Genomic DNA, 15,993 nt, shown 5'->3' with positions numbered 1-15,993 from the left:
AAGTTTTAGTTAACTATAACAACGTTGCTTGTGCTGTCTGCATTACTTAGCTGCCTTCACACAGCGTCATTTTCATTTTATTCTGATTTACCATAATGTCACCCCATATTAATTTAAAAAAGCTAAAACTAGGTCATATTAAGCTAAAACTGAATGTTTACAAATAATTGCAGCAGGAAATCCCACTCTGGAGACTAAGTGAACCTAAAATGAATTGAAAACAATAACTCAAAACCTAAAAGGACTATAAAACTATAAAAACTCCCATGATGACGGGATAGAAGACTTCAGAAAAGCGTCTGTTCCTGCAGTGTTGAATTCTGTAGAATTAAAATCGGGGAATCGTTCTTCAATGCGTGGGACGGAAGTTGGCGGTTAAAACAGGGGTTAAAAATGCTGTGCATGACCCTGAACACTGCTGTAGGAAAACTTGTTTATGAGCTGAGGAAAGCGCTTCTGCAGCTGCAGCTGCGCTCGCTGCGCTGCACACGCGCAGGCAGATGAGAGGCGGACGGGGGTGATGACGTCAGCAAATGGTGCAGGAAGATGGGGGACGAGAGAGATGAAGGAGAACATAAACCGAGGCCAAACAGACCATGAAAAGGTAAAAACCCGCATATGTGCGGGCGCACGTTAACGCGCTTTCACGCGTCGACTTAATTAATATGTTAATACCATTAACGGGATGTTGCTTTTTAGGAAAGCCTCTGGAGCTCAGCGGTAAGCGGGCGGGTGCTCAAGATGGTGCAGTTATATCAAAATATGTGATGCAATTGCCTTCCTTTTGTACCCTTACAACATTTGATAAATGTAAAATAAAGTGAACCAAGCTTTTATTTCTAACCCGGCCAGGATATAAGCTGTACTCCTGTTGATACATGGCTATGTACTTGATGATATCATAAATGACGCGGTTTAAATGAAGTGAGAATTTCCGTTTATGCTCACTACAGTGCACCTGTTCATGTCTGCAGGTATGATGACAGACAGTCGCAGTCCGTGTGCTGGAACTGATCAGACAGTATGGGGCTCAGGCTGGGTGGCAAGGTAAGACCGGGAGAGGGTGAGGCTCCAGATATCTTGCCCTTAATTATTGGCTGCAGTGGTTATCACTGTGGACTCACAGCTAGAAGGTTCCCTGTCATAAGGAGACGAAGATGGCATGCTCTCCCTAAGGTTGAATAGTGATTAGAACTTGGATGTAGGTGTGTTTGTAAAATCTTTGTTGGCCCTGTGATGGACTGGCAGCATGTTCAGGGTGCAATTTCTGTTTAAAACTTCCACATTTCTTCCTAATAATGTCTCTGCTTGAAAAAAAAAATTTCCCAGATCTTTTTATTTGAATAAAACCGCTACTACCACACTGTAATCAGTGTAAACGTAAATGCTACAAATTGTGTACATTAAAACCTGGTTAAATAGCTCCAAGCTGCACTGTTGTACACCATGTTGGTACCTGTTGCAACCCGCAAAAACACATCATTTGTTCCCATTCCTTTAGTTGTGTCATGGTCCCAGGTTGTTTAACACAGTGTTTCAGAGTTCAAGGAATTTATATTTTTTTTATTTATTTATGTTTGATTCCTGCTTCGCTTAGTGTTCATATTTTCTTCACATATTCCCTTTCATGTATTTAGGTCCATTATTAGTTCCTGGTTCTATTAGAATTTAGTTCTTCCCTCAGTGTTTCTTGTTCCATCCTCTTGTCAGTTATCCCACATTAAGGATTCATGTCTGTGTTTCCCTATTTTTTTTATCTCATATCACTTCCTTCTTTATTTATGATAGCTGTCCCGTGTGCCTTGGTCTTAGTTTCACTTCCTCTTGTCTCGTCAAAACTATAAAAACTCTCATGATGACGGGATGGACAATTCCAGAAATGCACCTGTCCCTGCGGTGTTTACTTTTCTATGGCCAAAATAGGAGGACTGTGCTTCAATGGGTGGGATGGAAGTGAGCGAGGACAAAGGTTAAAAATGCTGTGCAGGATCACACAAAGCGGGGCACCTCATCGCCCTGAACACTGCTGTAGAAACACTTCTTTATGAGCCGAGGAAAGCGTGGCTGCAGCTGCGGGAACATTTAGGGCCAAATTTACATACTACCTGCAGTGGTGCAAACCTTCTTTTGAAGTTAAAAAGGCTGCTGGATTTACTAAAGAGGCACCGTGTCAGTTTTGTCACTAAAAGTTGTGAACAGGAGTATTTTTGCAGCCGGCCTTATGACACATATATTTGTAAGAGTTTCCCTTTCAGGAGGAGACTAGTCACACAAATGTGAATTACAAAGTCTGTGGCACACAATTTACTGCAAATTGCACGAAATCTAACGCAGAGAAAATCACGTGTTGTGTCTGTTGTGGTTATGATAGCTGCTACTAGGAGTGCCTATTTTTAGGATGAGATGTTACCAGAATGAGTGCGTAATCTGCCCTTTGCGTGGTTGGCTCAACGTTGTGAAGAAGAGTTATCCCTTAAATCGAAAGCATATTGATCCTCCTTCAGCCTCCGCTCACTTATCTGAGCTGCCTCACTGTTTTCAGATGTATAAAACTTGAGCTTACACTGGATCATTTTGGTTAACAGGCCTACCACTCTCTCCCCCGCTCTCCCTCCTCGGGTCTGCTGATTTTTCCGCTGCTCTTGGCAGATTGCTGGTTATTACTGAAGTAAACTGCTTGCATCTTTTAAATAAATTATATTGTACTGTGAGTAGATCACCCTGTGAATTATGGCATCACAATACGTTGCCTCACTTAGTAAATCTGTCCCATGCCTATAAAATTAAATACATCTTATTTCCTTATATTTACCTGCTGTGATCCAATGGAACTCCTTTCCTCCTCTGTGTTCAGGATTTCTGTACCTGCAGTAAAATTCCCTCCATCCATCACTGATCCCAGCTGACCTGAAGAGGTCATATAAATCTATGTTTTTCATGCCAGGAAACAACTCGGCAAGAAGTGGTTTTTATTCCAGCAGTGTGATGTTCAGAGTTCAGCTGTGTGTTTAACAGTTTGTTGTTAAAAATCTCAAATTAATTTGTTCATGGACTTTGTTGGACCTTTTTCCACCAGTAAAGGTCTGTAAAATCCACAGGCCATGACAAATTAAATGGAAAATGGAAAGATAACACAGTTCAACAGGCATAAAATAGTAGTTTTGCACCAATAAAGTGATTTTAGCCGAAAACGCGGCATATCGGCATGGTGTGCAGGGTATCCTCAGGAAACTGGATAAATAAAGAACATATAAAACTCACTTTGCCAGAAAGTGATTGCAGCTTCTACCTTGTGACTGAAATGTTCTAAATGACTTGATATCATTCACGAGAGATATGTTTGACAGATTCTAGGCCAGCAAGTCATTTGCAACAGTTTAAATACTGGCAGTCATTTTTTGGCACGACGCCGGCTGCGATTCTCAGACTTTATGCCGATGATGCAGCGGTCAGCCAGTCAGCCAGTGGCCGCTATTCTCCGAGGGTAAGCAGGTAAGTTTTGAGGGTCAGCCTCATTAGCTTCTACCGCTCTGTTAACAGTTTGTTTGTACACAAGAAACAGCTTTTGCCTCACTCTGCATATATACAAATATGCCAGTAGGGGGTACTAAAAGATTTCCCTCTCTCTCTCTCTCTTTACACTGTGTATGATTTAGGTCTACACAGATATTTTTATCAAGCCACTTAAAGCTCACCTTCAATTCCAAAATAATGTAGTAAAAGTTACTTTCACTACAGCTTGTGTATTTACCCAGTGTGAAGCCCAGATAAGGTGGACAGTTTTATTTTTCTTAACATTTAATAATCCTGTTCTCACACACCGTGGCTTTCAGTGTCCTTTATTAATCAAATAAAATATAAAAACAAACAACAAAGCTGATATATATAATTTCCTGTGTACAAACAAACTTCACAGAAAGGTAGTAGCTAATGAGGCTTACCCTCTAAACACATGTGCTTACCATCTCAGAATAGCGGCCAGTGCTCACCTCAAATTTGTATTTATATTTAGTAAATATACTTTATTATATTCTGGCACTGGTTTTTATTCTGCAGGGACAACAGAGCCACAGGATGGTGATATTTGCTGCCATCCTCATCCTGATGACGCTCTTCATCTTATACAGCTCCAACAACAGCAACATTGACGCTGTCTACGCTCCTTTCCATGTGGTTACAAATCATGCCGTCAAAGTCACAGATCTGAGGAAATGGACAGGAAGAGAGGGCTATGTGCCAGTTTATGGGAACAAAGTAGGTTGTACACAAATACCGAAACACTCATATGCATGTAAAAATTTTTGTTTTATCCTAAATACCCATGAAGGTTTGGAGATGCAGGGGAGAGACAGTGCATCAAATGCTGATGCAGTAATTTACGAATTTGTATTTTGGCATCCATCAGTAACGAAAAAAAAATATTGTTGCTTTTGATTGATGGTTGAATGGGCAACCTAACAACGTGGAACTAAGCTCCAGGAGTACTTTCAGTGGCAGACTGGCTGTATAAATTGTATGCTTTTAGCTACAATATCCATTGACACTCATGGAAGCATCCAGTCTGATCCCTTTCCTCTTTCTGTGCAGACATGCATTTTCTATCTGCTTCACACATAATGTTAGATGAAGTCTCTGAAGGCAATATATGATCAAAGGAAAGGTAGCGAAGAAAGAGAGTTAAAAGAAAGAGATACAGCTAAATGGTGAAGTGTCATCCAAAGACCAGGTCAGTCAAAAAGACTAAGCAGACAAACTAATCTGAGTGTATTGTGATATTGTAAACACATGTAATATGTTAAAAATTGTATAAATGTTCTTTTTGGACATCTTAGGATTCAGACTTTCTACCACTTCTCTTTACTCTTATTTTTAGCTTAATTAATTTTAGTTGTTAAGCGTTTTCCTCATTAACTTGTGGACAGATGCATTGAAATTATCCTAGGCATGGCTAATAATGAACCTACACACATTTAAATGACCCATGTTGCTGAAATCAGCCATATTAACTTAACTGGATTTAGTACTTAATTTCTAACCAGCTTTGTTAACTCAACTGTTTAACTCAGATAATGTAGACTTTAGGATTAAAATTTAGCTTTTAAGATAAGCCTGTAGGCTTGTATTTATACAACACTGCTACTGACAGTTATTATTTTAATAGACTGACTTTCAAGCTCTTGTCCCCCCTTCTCAGAGCATGACCATGCACTGTCATGACTGTGCATTGGTGACGAGCTCCAGCCATGTTTTGGGTAGTCGAGCGGGAGATGAGATCGACCGCACTGAGTGTGTAATCCGCATGAACGACGCCCCTACAACGGGGTATGAATCTGATGTCGGGAACCGGACCACTCTGAGGGTCGTAGCCCACTCCAGCGTGTTCAGGGTGGTCCGAAGGCCAAGTGAGTTCCTACGACGTACAGACAGCCAGCCTGTGATTGTTTTCTGGGGACCCCCAAACAAGATTGGGAAAGATGCCAAAGGAACCTTGTACAGATTGATCCAGAGAGTCAGCATGACCTACAGAGACTTCTCTTCTTTCACTGTCACACCGAACAAGATGCGCAGATTTGACAGCCTGTTCCAGAGAGAGACAGGACGTGACAGGTGAGTATTAAAATGTTAAATCACCTCTTTTAATAAATGTGTCATTCATAAACTCACAAACTCTCCAATTTGTTTGTTTTTTTTCTGCTCAGACAAAAGTCTCACTCGTGGTTGAGCACAGGCTGGTTCACAATGGTCATAGCCATTGAGATATGTGATAACATCAAAGTATATGGGATGGTTCCACCCAATCACTGTGGGTGAGTGTAACAGTGTACTTCAATCCAGTATTAAAAATTACAGGGACATTAAACATTTAACCAGCAAGGAAATCCGTGTCTTTTTCCAGAAGAAAATCTGGATCCAAGAAGATGCCATACCACTACTACAAACCCAGGGGGGGTGATGAATGTGTAACATACATCCAGCACGAGAGCAGCCGAAGAGGAAACCACCATCGCTTTATTACAGAGAAACAGGTGTTTGCACGCTGGGCAAAGCAGTACAACATCAGCTTCACTCATCCCAAATGGTAAAAGGACATTTGTGAAGACATTTCTCTGCAATTCCAGAAGCATGAATGAGCAATATCGGCTGGATTTTACTGGAACTTCTCCAAACGAGACCTTAAAAAACACAGACTAACTGTGAAGGCTAACTGTGAAGGCTAACTGTGAAGGCTAACTGTGAAGGCTAACTGTGAAGGCTAACTGTGATGTCTATTTTCAGGAACTGACATATCACACAAGGATGAAAAACCTAATATCAGACCACATCTCTGAGTAGATGCATGGGAATGTTTTATTTTTTAAAAGAGTGCTAAAATTCCATTTTGACCCTTTTCTTAAAATATATCATATATTCCACATAGATGTGTGGGAACCATATGAGAGCTTTTTTTTTGTAAATAGAAAATGAATTTAAAAAGATTTTTTACATGTTTATTTTTTTTATTATATATTGAAAAAAGAAGTTATGTTTCTCATGCTGAAGGGGGATCAGCAGTCACTTCTAATTAGCTATAAGTGGCTTATAAAATATACTCCATAGCTCTGATCTGTTCACTACACCATAAGCAGTAAATCCCTAATGGGGTGTACAAATAATCTATTTTAGGGCCTTACAATACAGTATAAACAGTGAGAGGAGAGGTTCAAGCAACCATAAAATACTTTGTCAGCATCTTAACTGGACAAAAAAAATTGTGTCTACATAGAAACACATTGTTTCAACTCTTAACACAAAGCAAACTTAATCCATGTCTGAATCTGGCAGTTTTTATGAAATTCATGAGACAATCTGACCTATCGTTTATCGTCAGTTTATTATATAATGCAGTTTTTATACTCTCTTCGATGACGAGTACAGCAAACATTCATTTCACTTAACAGACAAACATGCAGACAACATGCTACCAAGACCATATTAGAGCATCAAAAATGAGGGAGTGTGAGGAGCTACTGATGTACAGTCTGAGCAAAGGATTCATACGTGTTTCTCTCTGATATCAGCAATATATTTTCTACAATATAGTGCCAGCTGAAAGATTACTACCATGTCTTTCATCCACAGTATGCATCATGGTCTTGTTCTTTTCTGACTGCATGAAATAAAGTGAAATTTCAGCAGAGAAGGGTCCTGCTTCCTAAAAGATGATGAGTAATTATTATTTTTAAGAATCAGTGCACTGCTATCTCTGTGCATGAAATGTGATGACAGAAGCCTGAACTATTTTCTTTAAATTTAGTTAAAAAAAAAAGAAAAGAAAATACATAAATCATAGCGACTGCTGAATACTAAGTTGCCTACTAAATGTACTGCGGTAACAGACTGAAATAGTTTTATATATCCAAATTTGTAGAACACAACACAGAGGGCGGCAGCTCAAACTGCAGTTTTAGGGATTTGGCTTTATATGTAACAGAGTACAATACAAAAAATTCTAAATGTTGCTTCAGCAGCTTCTTTAAAAGGTTAGCAAATGAATATTATAATCATCATCAAGGATTTAGTGTGGGGCTGCTATATTTGCACCACCTGTATCTAAATATGCCAATACACAAAGAGGTACCAAAAAGTCTTAAGGCCAGTTTAAACCTGAGACAGGTAATGAAATGTTAACGTAAGAGGAAGCTACCTGTGAAACTCATTGCAACTAAAATATAATTCCATCCGGTGGACAGTCTGAGAGCTGGACAGTCCTGTGGTCTCGTACAAGAAAAGCTTCATGTTTGTGGAAAAGCAGATTCAAATTCAGAAGGTTTATGTGCCCATTCTGCTCTCTACATGGTTTTTCATGAAAAAAAACACCAGCTCAAGCATGTGAACAGTATTTGTGTTTTAATAATAATTTGTGGAGCCTTGTAGAAACAGAGAGAATGAAGACTAGGCAACATCATTAACATATATTATTGATTTCTTATAGAACACAATGCAAAAAATTTAAAAAATCCAGTTATGATAATAAACAGCTTTGCAGTAAATGCCAGTTGGATGATTTATCTGCTAATATTTGACTAACTCTTTAATGAACCACTGGAAACATCTGAAAAGCCAGCTGTGATCTTTAGTCTCAGAGTTAATTAGGCAGAGCCTCGAGCACAGGTGCACCAGAGCAACACTCCCCACTTTTCCTTCTTCCAAGTGAGGAAATAAAATATTCAGTTAGCTTAACTGGTTGAAATACAATTTTGACTTTAAGTGTATTTCATGCAAGAAAGTCAATAAAAACAAAGAGACTGGTAAAAGCTGTCATCGTGGTATCTAGGGCCAGATTTACTAAAGGTCTGCACCAGCACAAAGACCTCTTTTGGTGTCAGAAAGCTACTGTTGCGGTCTGTTTTGTGACTGGAAGCTACGGGGCAAGTTAGCGTGATGATGAATCCTGAAATATGTGCCCAGGGGAGTGGAAAGTTCTTTGGGTGATCTGCCAACAGTGGGCTAATTTTTATACAAAGATGTAATCAGTTCATTTCAGTAATTACCTATTGAGAGCCGCGCAAAAACATACAGACCTGAAGAGGGAGCGTGAGAGAGCGAGTGATGTCCTAACAGTGTAAGGTTTTATGTTTTTAAGTTTTGCTGTGGCGCAGAGCATTAGTCAATCTGGCCTGGGGACATAGTTATTTTTGCAGTTGACCTCATTGCATATATATTTGTAGGAGTTTCCCTTTCAGAGAGCCACAGGGGAGCCACCATAGAAGATGCATGCAGGTAACCATGCAATTTTTTTAAAGTGAGCCAATGGATTTGCAGTCTTTTGAATTTTTTTTTTTTTCAAATTATAGAAATTGCCCCATAATGAACACAGATGCAGTCATACAGCTCTGCAACACCACAAATCACTTTCATGTCATTTGTTTTTCTTCTTCTTTCAGCTCTGTCCTATACAATATTGAAATGTCTGTCAAAATGCAACACTTGGACTTGGAAAGATTGGAAATGCCTTAGATTTGTGTGTGACTCTTACAGTGGATAATACTGGCTTTAATAAATCCTAGCATTACGTGGCACACAGAAAAAAACAATGGTAATGTACATGTTTACGTATGTGACACAGTTATTATGTAACTTCAATACACAGACAGGTCAGGATCTGCTGGTAAATGTTATGTGTTCTTCTGCACACTGTCCAGGTCAGCTGCAACACAGATTTCAGGACTACATGGTGGAAAGGTTTGTAATAAAGCAGCCCTCAGCTGTCAGATATATCTGTAACTTTCACTTTTACACTGTGAAAAGCAGTAGAATTCAAAATTCACCAGAGAATAAGTGAAAGAGGGAGATGGCATCAATGTTATAGAGTACATGAGCAACTATCCCACAGGAAAGAATGAAAAGGAAAGAAGACACTGCCAGGGATAAGAGAGCTTTAAGCAATAACAAAGTAACAAAGATGGTCAGATAGACAAGCATTTGATCACTTTTGCTTAACTATAGTTGAATAATGTACACTATATTGCCAAAAGTATTCACTTACCCTTCCAAGTCATTGAATGCAGGGGCTCCAGTCACTTCCACATCTGCAGGTGTATAAACCAAGCACCAAGCATGCAGACTGCTTCTACAAACATTTGTGAAAGAATGGGTCGCTCTCAGCTCAGTGAGTTCCAGTGTGGTACCGTGATAGGATGCCACCTGTGCAACGAGTCCAGTCGTGAAATTTTCTTACAAAGTAAAAGCCTTACATCACCAAGCACAATGCAAAGTGTTAGATGCAGTGGTGTAAAGCACACCACCACTGGACTCTAGAGCAGTGGAAATGTGTTCTCTAGATTGATGAATCACACTTCTCTGTCTGGCAATTTGATGAATGAGTCTGGGCTTGGTATAAGAACGGTACTTGTCTGGCTGCACTGTGCCAAGTGTAAAGTTTGGTGGAGGGGGGATTATGGTGTGGGGTTGTTTTCAGGAGTTGGGCTTGGCCCCTTAGTTCCAGTGAAAGGAACTCTTAATGCTTCAGCATACAAAGACTTTTTGGACAATTTCATGCTCCTAACTTTGTGGGAATAGTTTGGGGATGGCCCCTTCCTGTTCCAACATGACTGCACACCAGTGCACAAAGCAGGACCATAAAGACATGGATGAGCGAGTTTGGTGTGGAAGAGCTTGACTGGCCTGCACAGAGTCCTGACCTCAACCCGATAAAACACCTTTGGGATGAATTAGAGTGGAGACTGTGAGCCAGGCCTTCTGGTCCAACATCAGTCTCTGACCTCACAAATGAGCTTCTGGAAGAACAGTCAAAAATTCCCCCAAACACTCCTAAACCTTATGGAAAACCTTCCCAGAAGAGTTGAATCTGTTATAGCTGCAAAGGTTGGACCGACATCATATTAAACCCTATGGATTAACAGTGAGATGTCACTGAAATTCATGTGTGTATGAAGGCAGACGAGCAAATACTTTTGGCAATATAGTGTACGTAAACTTGCCACAGTGGTGAAATAACCTTACAAACAAATAACACAAACGTGAGTGTGTGTGACCAATGCACTCTGGTACTTAAATAACACTACACCTCTGGTTTTGACCTAATATCAGCATCATAACACACACACAGTGACAATGCCAACATGCTAATGTTTGGCAAATATCATGTTCTGCATCTTAATTTAGCATGTATGGAGGCTAATAATTAAGTGACATTTCAAGCAGATACTGGAAGATGTGAAAGACAAGGGTGTCTGCAGTTGTTCCAAATAAGCAGTAAGTTTTTGATTGTAGTTTGTCATAATTAACTACACAGTCAGTAGCTCGGGTTGCACCAGTGGCTGTGAAACACAGGTCACTGAGTTATTTAAACATATCAAGAACAGTAAAATAGAACCAAAACAAGAATCCAAACCTGAAAAAACAAAAATCAAACGTCAGGTACTGAAACACTGAGAAACGCACCCACGGAAATGTTCACTCAAATACACAAGCCTGGGGCCATAACAGAGGAATAACATGCCTCAAAATACGTATGATACAGTCTGCCACACCCTGTCAAATACGATAACAGTGAGTCACAGTCTGTGTGCTGGAGCTGATCAGAAAGGATGACACTCAGGCTCTGTGGCAAGGGAAGAATATGAAAGGGTGTGTGTACCCCTTTTCAAAGGGTATAAGATCTGGTCTGATCTGTGAAGCTAACCTGCTTGTTGACATGTTTTCTTCAGCATATCCTTAGTTTTCCTGCGACTCTTCCTCTCCTGCTGCACCAGAAGCTGCTTTCTGACTTACTTTCTTATTCATATAATGTCAAAACACAAACACTGAACTTCCAGTTAGTTTTTTATTAGATATATTTAACATGGTTGCTTAAAATCCATGAGTCATCAATATGAGCACAGAGACTACTGAACATTGTGGATTTATTATTAGCTCGATCAACTCGACAGTCTTCATGTTTCCAGCTTCGCTACATAAAACATCAGCGAACAATAATTTGTTGTGCTAAAACACAACAAATTACAGGCTGGTCATTGCCACTGATATATGTGATAACATCAGAGTTCATGGAATGGTTCCACCCAATTACTGTGGGTGAGTATATGAAGACTGGCCAAAAAAGACTTTAGGATAGTTTAAACTTGGGACCCGAGACAGTTCATGAAATGTTAATGTAATGGTAAAATACATGCAAAATAAGCTGCAGCTGGAATACAGTTGGAAAGTCTTGCAGTGTTGAACAAAAGCTTAGTTTTCAAAAAAAATGCAAACATGTATTTAAGTTTATTTGTTCAGAATTTTAAACACAGACGTTTGGCACCATTTGTTTGGCCACGCTGGTCTCTGCACTGTTTTTCATGAAACACACTGACACAATGCACAACAGTTGTGAATAATATTTATGGTTTAATATGTAAAATTTGCTGATCAATGTAGAAACGGAGAGAATTAAATCTGTTCTTCTGTTCTTCTTACATCCCAGATTTGGGGAAATAAACTTGTGTTAATATATCACTAATTCTTCAGTGAAATACTGCTACTGGAAACATCTGAAAAGGCAGCTGTGATCTTTGGCCTCAGTATCGCCATGGAAATTAAGATGGCCTCCTGGCAAAAAGGAGGAGGAAAGAGTTAAAAACACTGTTGAGCAGAACAGTCGAGCTAAGCTGCAAAAAGCATATTTATGGTACGAACAGTGTCATGCGAGTTTCTCACACGATGCTTTTTCAAACAGATTCTGCATAACTGGCCTCACCTCCGTACGAATGGTCCTGCTGCCCTGACCGGGGCATGTGTTGAGGTACAGGTCAAATAAAACACTGGGGTCAGTCACATCCAGCTTTTGGTCAGCATCTAAACTGGCTTCCAATCCCTGAAGACCTCCAAAAATGACCAAAAGATGTCTGCGAAGTTAAAAAAAACGACCTCGGTGAGGATGTATTTAGGCACAACTTCACATCTGAACACATAGAATGGCAATTCTAACATGCTAATGTTTGCCAAATTTAACATGTTCTGCAGCATAATTTAGCATTCAAACTATTATTAAAGAACATATCAAGCACTGACTTGGAACCTACTTGAATGGCAGCAGTGTGGCTTGGTCCGCATTGCTGCCTCTCTCTGATGTGCCAATAGTCAGATCGTATCCTCCTTTATACGGGCTTTCTGTGAAAACTGCACCTACAATCAACAGGAAGCAACAATGGTGTGGCTAAATTATTATTGATTCACTGACACTGACTGAAAATCAATGTAAAGCACACAGCTGAATGTTAAATGCAGGGAAACCTACTGAGACAAGATGCCAGACGAACGCCGTAACCCCAGTAAAGACCACCTTCAGTCCGGGGAACATGAGGCGCCACGACAACACCTTTATATAGTTTGCTTTCTGCAGACAGTTGCATAGACAATTTGACACATACGCTTAACTGATGTGCTTAACACCCCCCCCCCCCCCCCCCCCCCCCCTTAATTAATTAATATGGTGAAGAAAAGTACCTGGATTTTGTGTCTTTCTGAGCTGTACTGTAACTCTTAGTCCAGGCTGCAACTGCTTATCAATCTGAACTTCCTGTGGGAGCAGGTGCACTCACGTGAGTCTTTATTCTCACATAATTACTTAATAAAAAATAAAAATCCACAGTGACAACAGCAGTGCCCCCAGTGGAGCCATGCTCACCCTTCTCATTCCACAGTCGACAAATGAACCTTTTTGTTGTTTGGTAGGCCTGTTGACCACGACGCCTTCCCGGTATTCAGATTCCTCGTCTATCCTCATATGATGAGGACTGTCTAAAGGGTTAAGCAAACCTACCAGAAAACAAAACCACAAAAAATCATCCCTCACTTAAAAATGTATACAGATGATGAAAAATTCCACACTATTTCATTTCAGACTCAGTATGGGAACAGCTGTTTACACTTTGCTTTTTTTGCACTAGCATTTTCAAAGACTGCAGCTGATTAGATTTCTAATTTATCTTTTCCTGTCAACAACTTTTCTTCAATATCAAACTTGTGTGCACGTCTATAGGTTAAGTGCAAACATGATGTAATGTTTGGAATATGCAGGGAAACCTACTGAGACAAGGTGCCAGACAAACACCGTAAGCCCAGTAAAGACCACCTTCAGTTCTCATTTGAGAGACCCTACAGCATCAGACCTTGAAAACCTATATCTATATATATCTGTGAAATTTCTAATAATTTCAAATTACCTGCATACTGTAAATCTTGATGCTTTGGGAAGAAAGCCTTGCGCAGATACCTGATGGAGAAGAAAAGCTGGAATATCAAACAGATAAAATCTACTGGTCATACCGATAATGGTGATCTGATTACCTCTCAACTTACTGTGGACATTCCAGGTACTGAAGTATTCTGGCAAGTTGAACACACCCATGTCCCTTCTTCCCAATACCACTAAATTCTCCTTCAACGCTCCTGTGAAACACAAACAAAAAGCAAACCCTTTTCCGCTAGCTGTCACACGGTTTCAGGCATTTTTATCCATAAGTCGTTACTCTTTGAAACATACTTAATGTCTTCCCCTCGTTCATCAAACACTATGACCTCGTCAACACAGAATACAACGCAGGCACGAGCGATCTGTCCCGCGAGGTAAGTGCGAAGTTCAGGAGACTGAGCGTTGTCCAGAATCGAACCTGGCAGCGCTAGACTCACTGTGTAAGCTCGACCTGTGAGAAAAACAATGACTAATTATAGCACTCTTCACTGCGAATATCTAAAGCAATAGAAATCAGCAGTATAATGACGTTACCTTTTTTGGTCTGGCTTGGTTCAGGTTTGTCTTTCTCAGCAGCCTCTTGCTGTTTCTGCTTTTCTAATTGTTTGAGCAGCTTGGCCTCTTTCCTTTGCTTCTTAGTCTCCTGTACTGGGATTCAGGAAGAATCATCGAGATTGGTATAAAAAAAAAAAAAAAATCTTTCTAAATGAAGTATATAAATCTTAACTACGTGGACAAAAATGCTGGGCCACCTACACATTACACCTCCACTACCTGCTTGGTCATGGAAGCCCATGCCATGAAGATCCCAGCACACAGAGTTTTGCTAATGTTAATGCCAGAGGTGATTTGTAACTCTGCAGCTATTGAGTTAGCAAAGCGGTGGCGACAGTATATGCCTCAGCACTCGGCGACCTCGCCCTGTAACTTTACGAATGATTTGCTGTGATTCCTTAACTTTCTACTTTGCAATAATACCACTTCCAGTTATTATAATTAATTTGAAAAAATGCTTACAATTGTCTTTTGTTTTAGTAAAGTGTGTAGCTTCCGGTGTTGTGCGAAATTCTGTGCCCCACTGAAAATCTGTTCCCCCTGTGTCGGGAGCACGAACTGCAGCCAGAGAAGCGGATCCGACAGTCTTCACGGCGCTTCTGATCGATTTCTCGGTAAAATGACACTGTAAAAGACTTGTTGGTAAATTAATTTGTTCCCATGTCATGGAGGGGGAACACAATATTTTGAATGGCTGAAATATTTGGTTCCCCCCGTGTAACATTAGCAAATAAAGAGCAAATGTTTTCATATTCACAGGAGTTGTTGTTCTTGATGAGAGGAATAAACACTGTAAAAGACTTTTACCAAGAACACTGTCGGATCCGCCTCTCTGGCTGCACTCTCCCGACACGGGGTAACAGATTTTCACGGTGGAACATAATTTCGCACAACACCGGTTTTCGAATGCTGAACATACAATTATCACCGTTTACTCTTTACATTCATTCTCACACAAATACAATTTGGCAAAATTAAATTATTGTTTTACAATCGTAAACAATCTTACGTACATACAACAGACATGCAGCTAAGAAGCTGTTAGCTACATGCTGCTAGTTTAGCTGTTTACTCACTTTCTGCCTTCCTTTTCTTCCAGTCCACCCTCTCTACGGCCTGTAAACATGAACAAAGCACATCACAAGTGATATAAATGAAGACATACTGCAGTTTGTTTGTTTTTTAATGTAAAGCAGTAATGTAACTACCTTAAAAGACCCAAGACTAGGGCGTTTCAATGCAACGCTGGAAGACATGTTGATATACACATGAATCAACGCGTGAACGTTATTTACTTCCAGGTCGAGTTCTGCAGTTCAAAACATTCCCCGCAGAGCACTTCCGGGACGTCTACAGGAACCACGTGACAACAATGACTAAAACAACACTAGCGCTGTTGGCACGGTTGTTAATTTATAAATAACTTCTCTCCACATTGATGCTTCATTTGGAACAATCAGCATATCAGAAACAAAAATAAATAAATATTTTTAGATTTGTGGATTGACAATAACATAATTCTAGTAACTCAGCTACTAAATGATATTGGGAATCTACTAAATTATACAGAGTTCCTTCAAACATATGGTATTCCTGTTACCCCAAAATAATTTGCAATTGTTATGGATGCTTTTTCCACTTTACTAAGAAGTGCTGAAAAACCACTTTGTGTACCTTCACTAGAACCCACACTAACATCAGTC

At 40.0% G+C, this 15,993-nt stretch overlaps 2 protein-coding genes across 3 annotated transcripts; one reads left to right on the top strand and one right to left on the bottom strand.

Annotated features, from left to right (window-relative positions):
• The first annotated feature begins 474 nt into the window (after positions 1-474).
• LOC115789323 (alpha-N-acetylgalactosaminide alpha-2,6-sialyltransferase 6-like) lies at positions 475-7,172 on the top strand. Of its 2 annotated transcripts, none has more exons than XM_030742697.1 (6): positions 475-604; positions 975-1,047; positions 4,057-4,254; positions 5,195-5,607; positions 5,700-5,807; positions 5,897-7,172. In XM_030742697.1, exons 2-6 carry the CDS (start codon positions 1,024-1,026, stop codon positions 6,081-6,083), a joined length of 930 nt encoding a protein of 309 aa, XP_030598557.1. In that variant the 5' UTR covers positions 475-604; positions 975-1,023; the 3' UTR covers positions 6,084-7,172. The 2 variants fall into 2 exon arrangements, with proteins under 2 accessions (XP_030598557.1, XP_030598558.1); XM_030742698.1 differs by having other exon boundaries at positions 592-720.
• Positions 7,173-11,322: 4,150 nt separating this feature from the next.
• On the bottom strand, positions 11,323-15,613 carry LOC115789430 (putative methyltransferase C9orf114). The gene is made up of 12 exons (XM_030742840.1): positions 15,499-15,613; positions 15,367-15,406; positions 14,270-14,383; positions 14,027-14,186; positions 13,843-13,932; positions 13,707-13,756; positions 13,169-13,299; positions 12,988-13,060; positions 12,779-12,877; positions 12,564-12,666; positions 12,239-12,386; positions 11,323-12,090 (listed from the first exon to the last, which is right to left on the bottom strand). The coding sequence occupies exons 1-12, from the start codon at positions 15,544-15,546 to the stop codon at positions 11,998-12,000; spliced, it is 1,149 nt and encodes a 382-aa protein (XP_030598700.1). The 5' UTR covers positions 15,547-15,613; the 3' UTR covers positions 11,323-11,997.
• Positions 15,614-15,993: the final 380 nt, after the last annotated feature.

The sequence above is a fragment of the Archocentrus centrarchus genome, chromosome 12, assembly GCF_007364275.1.
Source record: "Archocentrus centrarchus isolate MPI-CPG fArcCen1 chromosome 12, fArcCen1, whole genome shotgun sequence".
In the NCBI taxonomy this organism is placed as follows: domain Eukaryota; kingdom Metazoa; phylum Chordata; class Actinopteri; order Cichliformes; family Cichlidae; genus Archocentrus; species Archocentrus centrarchus.
This window is presented reverse-complemented; position numbering and strand designations above follow the sequence as displayed.

What these genes read in the sequence shown, in the direction of transcription:
- LOC115789323 (XM_030742697.1), top strand. Translation starts at nt 1,024, where the DNA reads ATGGGGCTCAGGCTGGGTGGCAAG. An exon ending in TGCCAGTTTATGGGAACAAA is followed by an intron (nt 4,255 to 5,194) that starts GTAGGTTGTACA and finishes CCCCCTTCTCAG; the next exon opens with AGCATGACCATGCACTGTCA. An exon ending in GTTCCACCCAATCACTGTGG is followed by an intron (nt 5,808 to 5,896) that starts GTGAGTGTAACA and finishes GTCTTTTTCCAG; the next exon opens with AAGAAAATCTGGATCCAAGA.
- LOC115789430 (XM_030742840.1), bottom strand. Translation starts at nt 15,546, where the DNA reads ATGTCTTCCAGCGTTGCATTGAAACGCCCTAGTCTTGGGTCTTTTAAG. An exon ending in CAGAAAGACACAAAATCCAG is followed by an intron (nt 12,878 to 12,987) that starts GTACTTTTCTTC and finishes AACTGTCTGCAG; the next exon opens with AAAGCAAACTATATAAAGGT. An exon ending in TCGTCTGGCATCTTGTCTCA is followed by an intron (nt 12,667 to 12,778) that starts GTAGGTTTCCCT and finishes TGTTGATTGTAG; the next exon opens with GTGCAGTTTTCACAGAAAGC.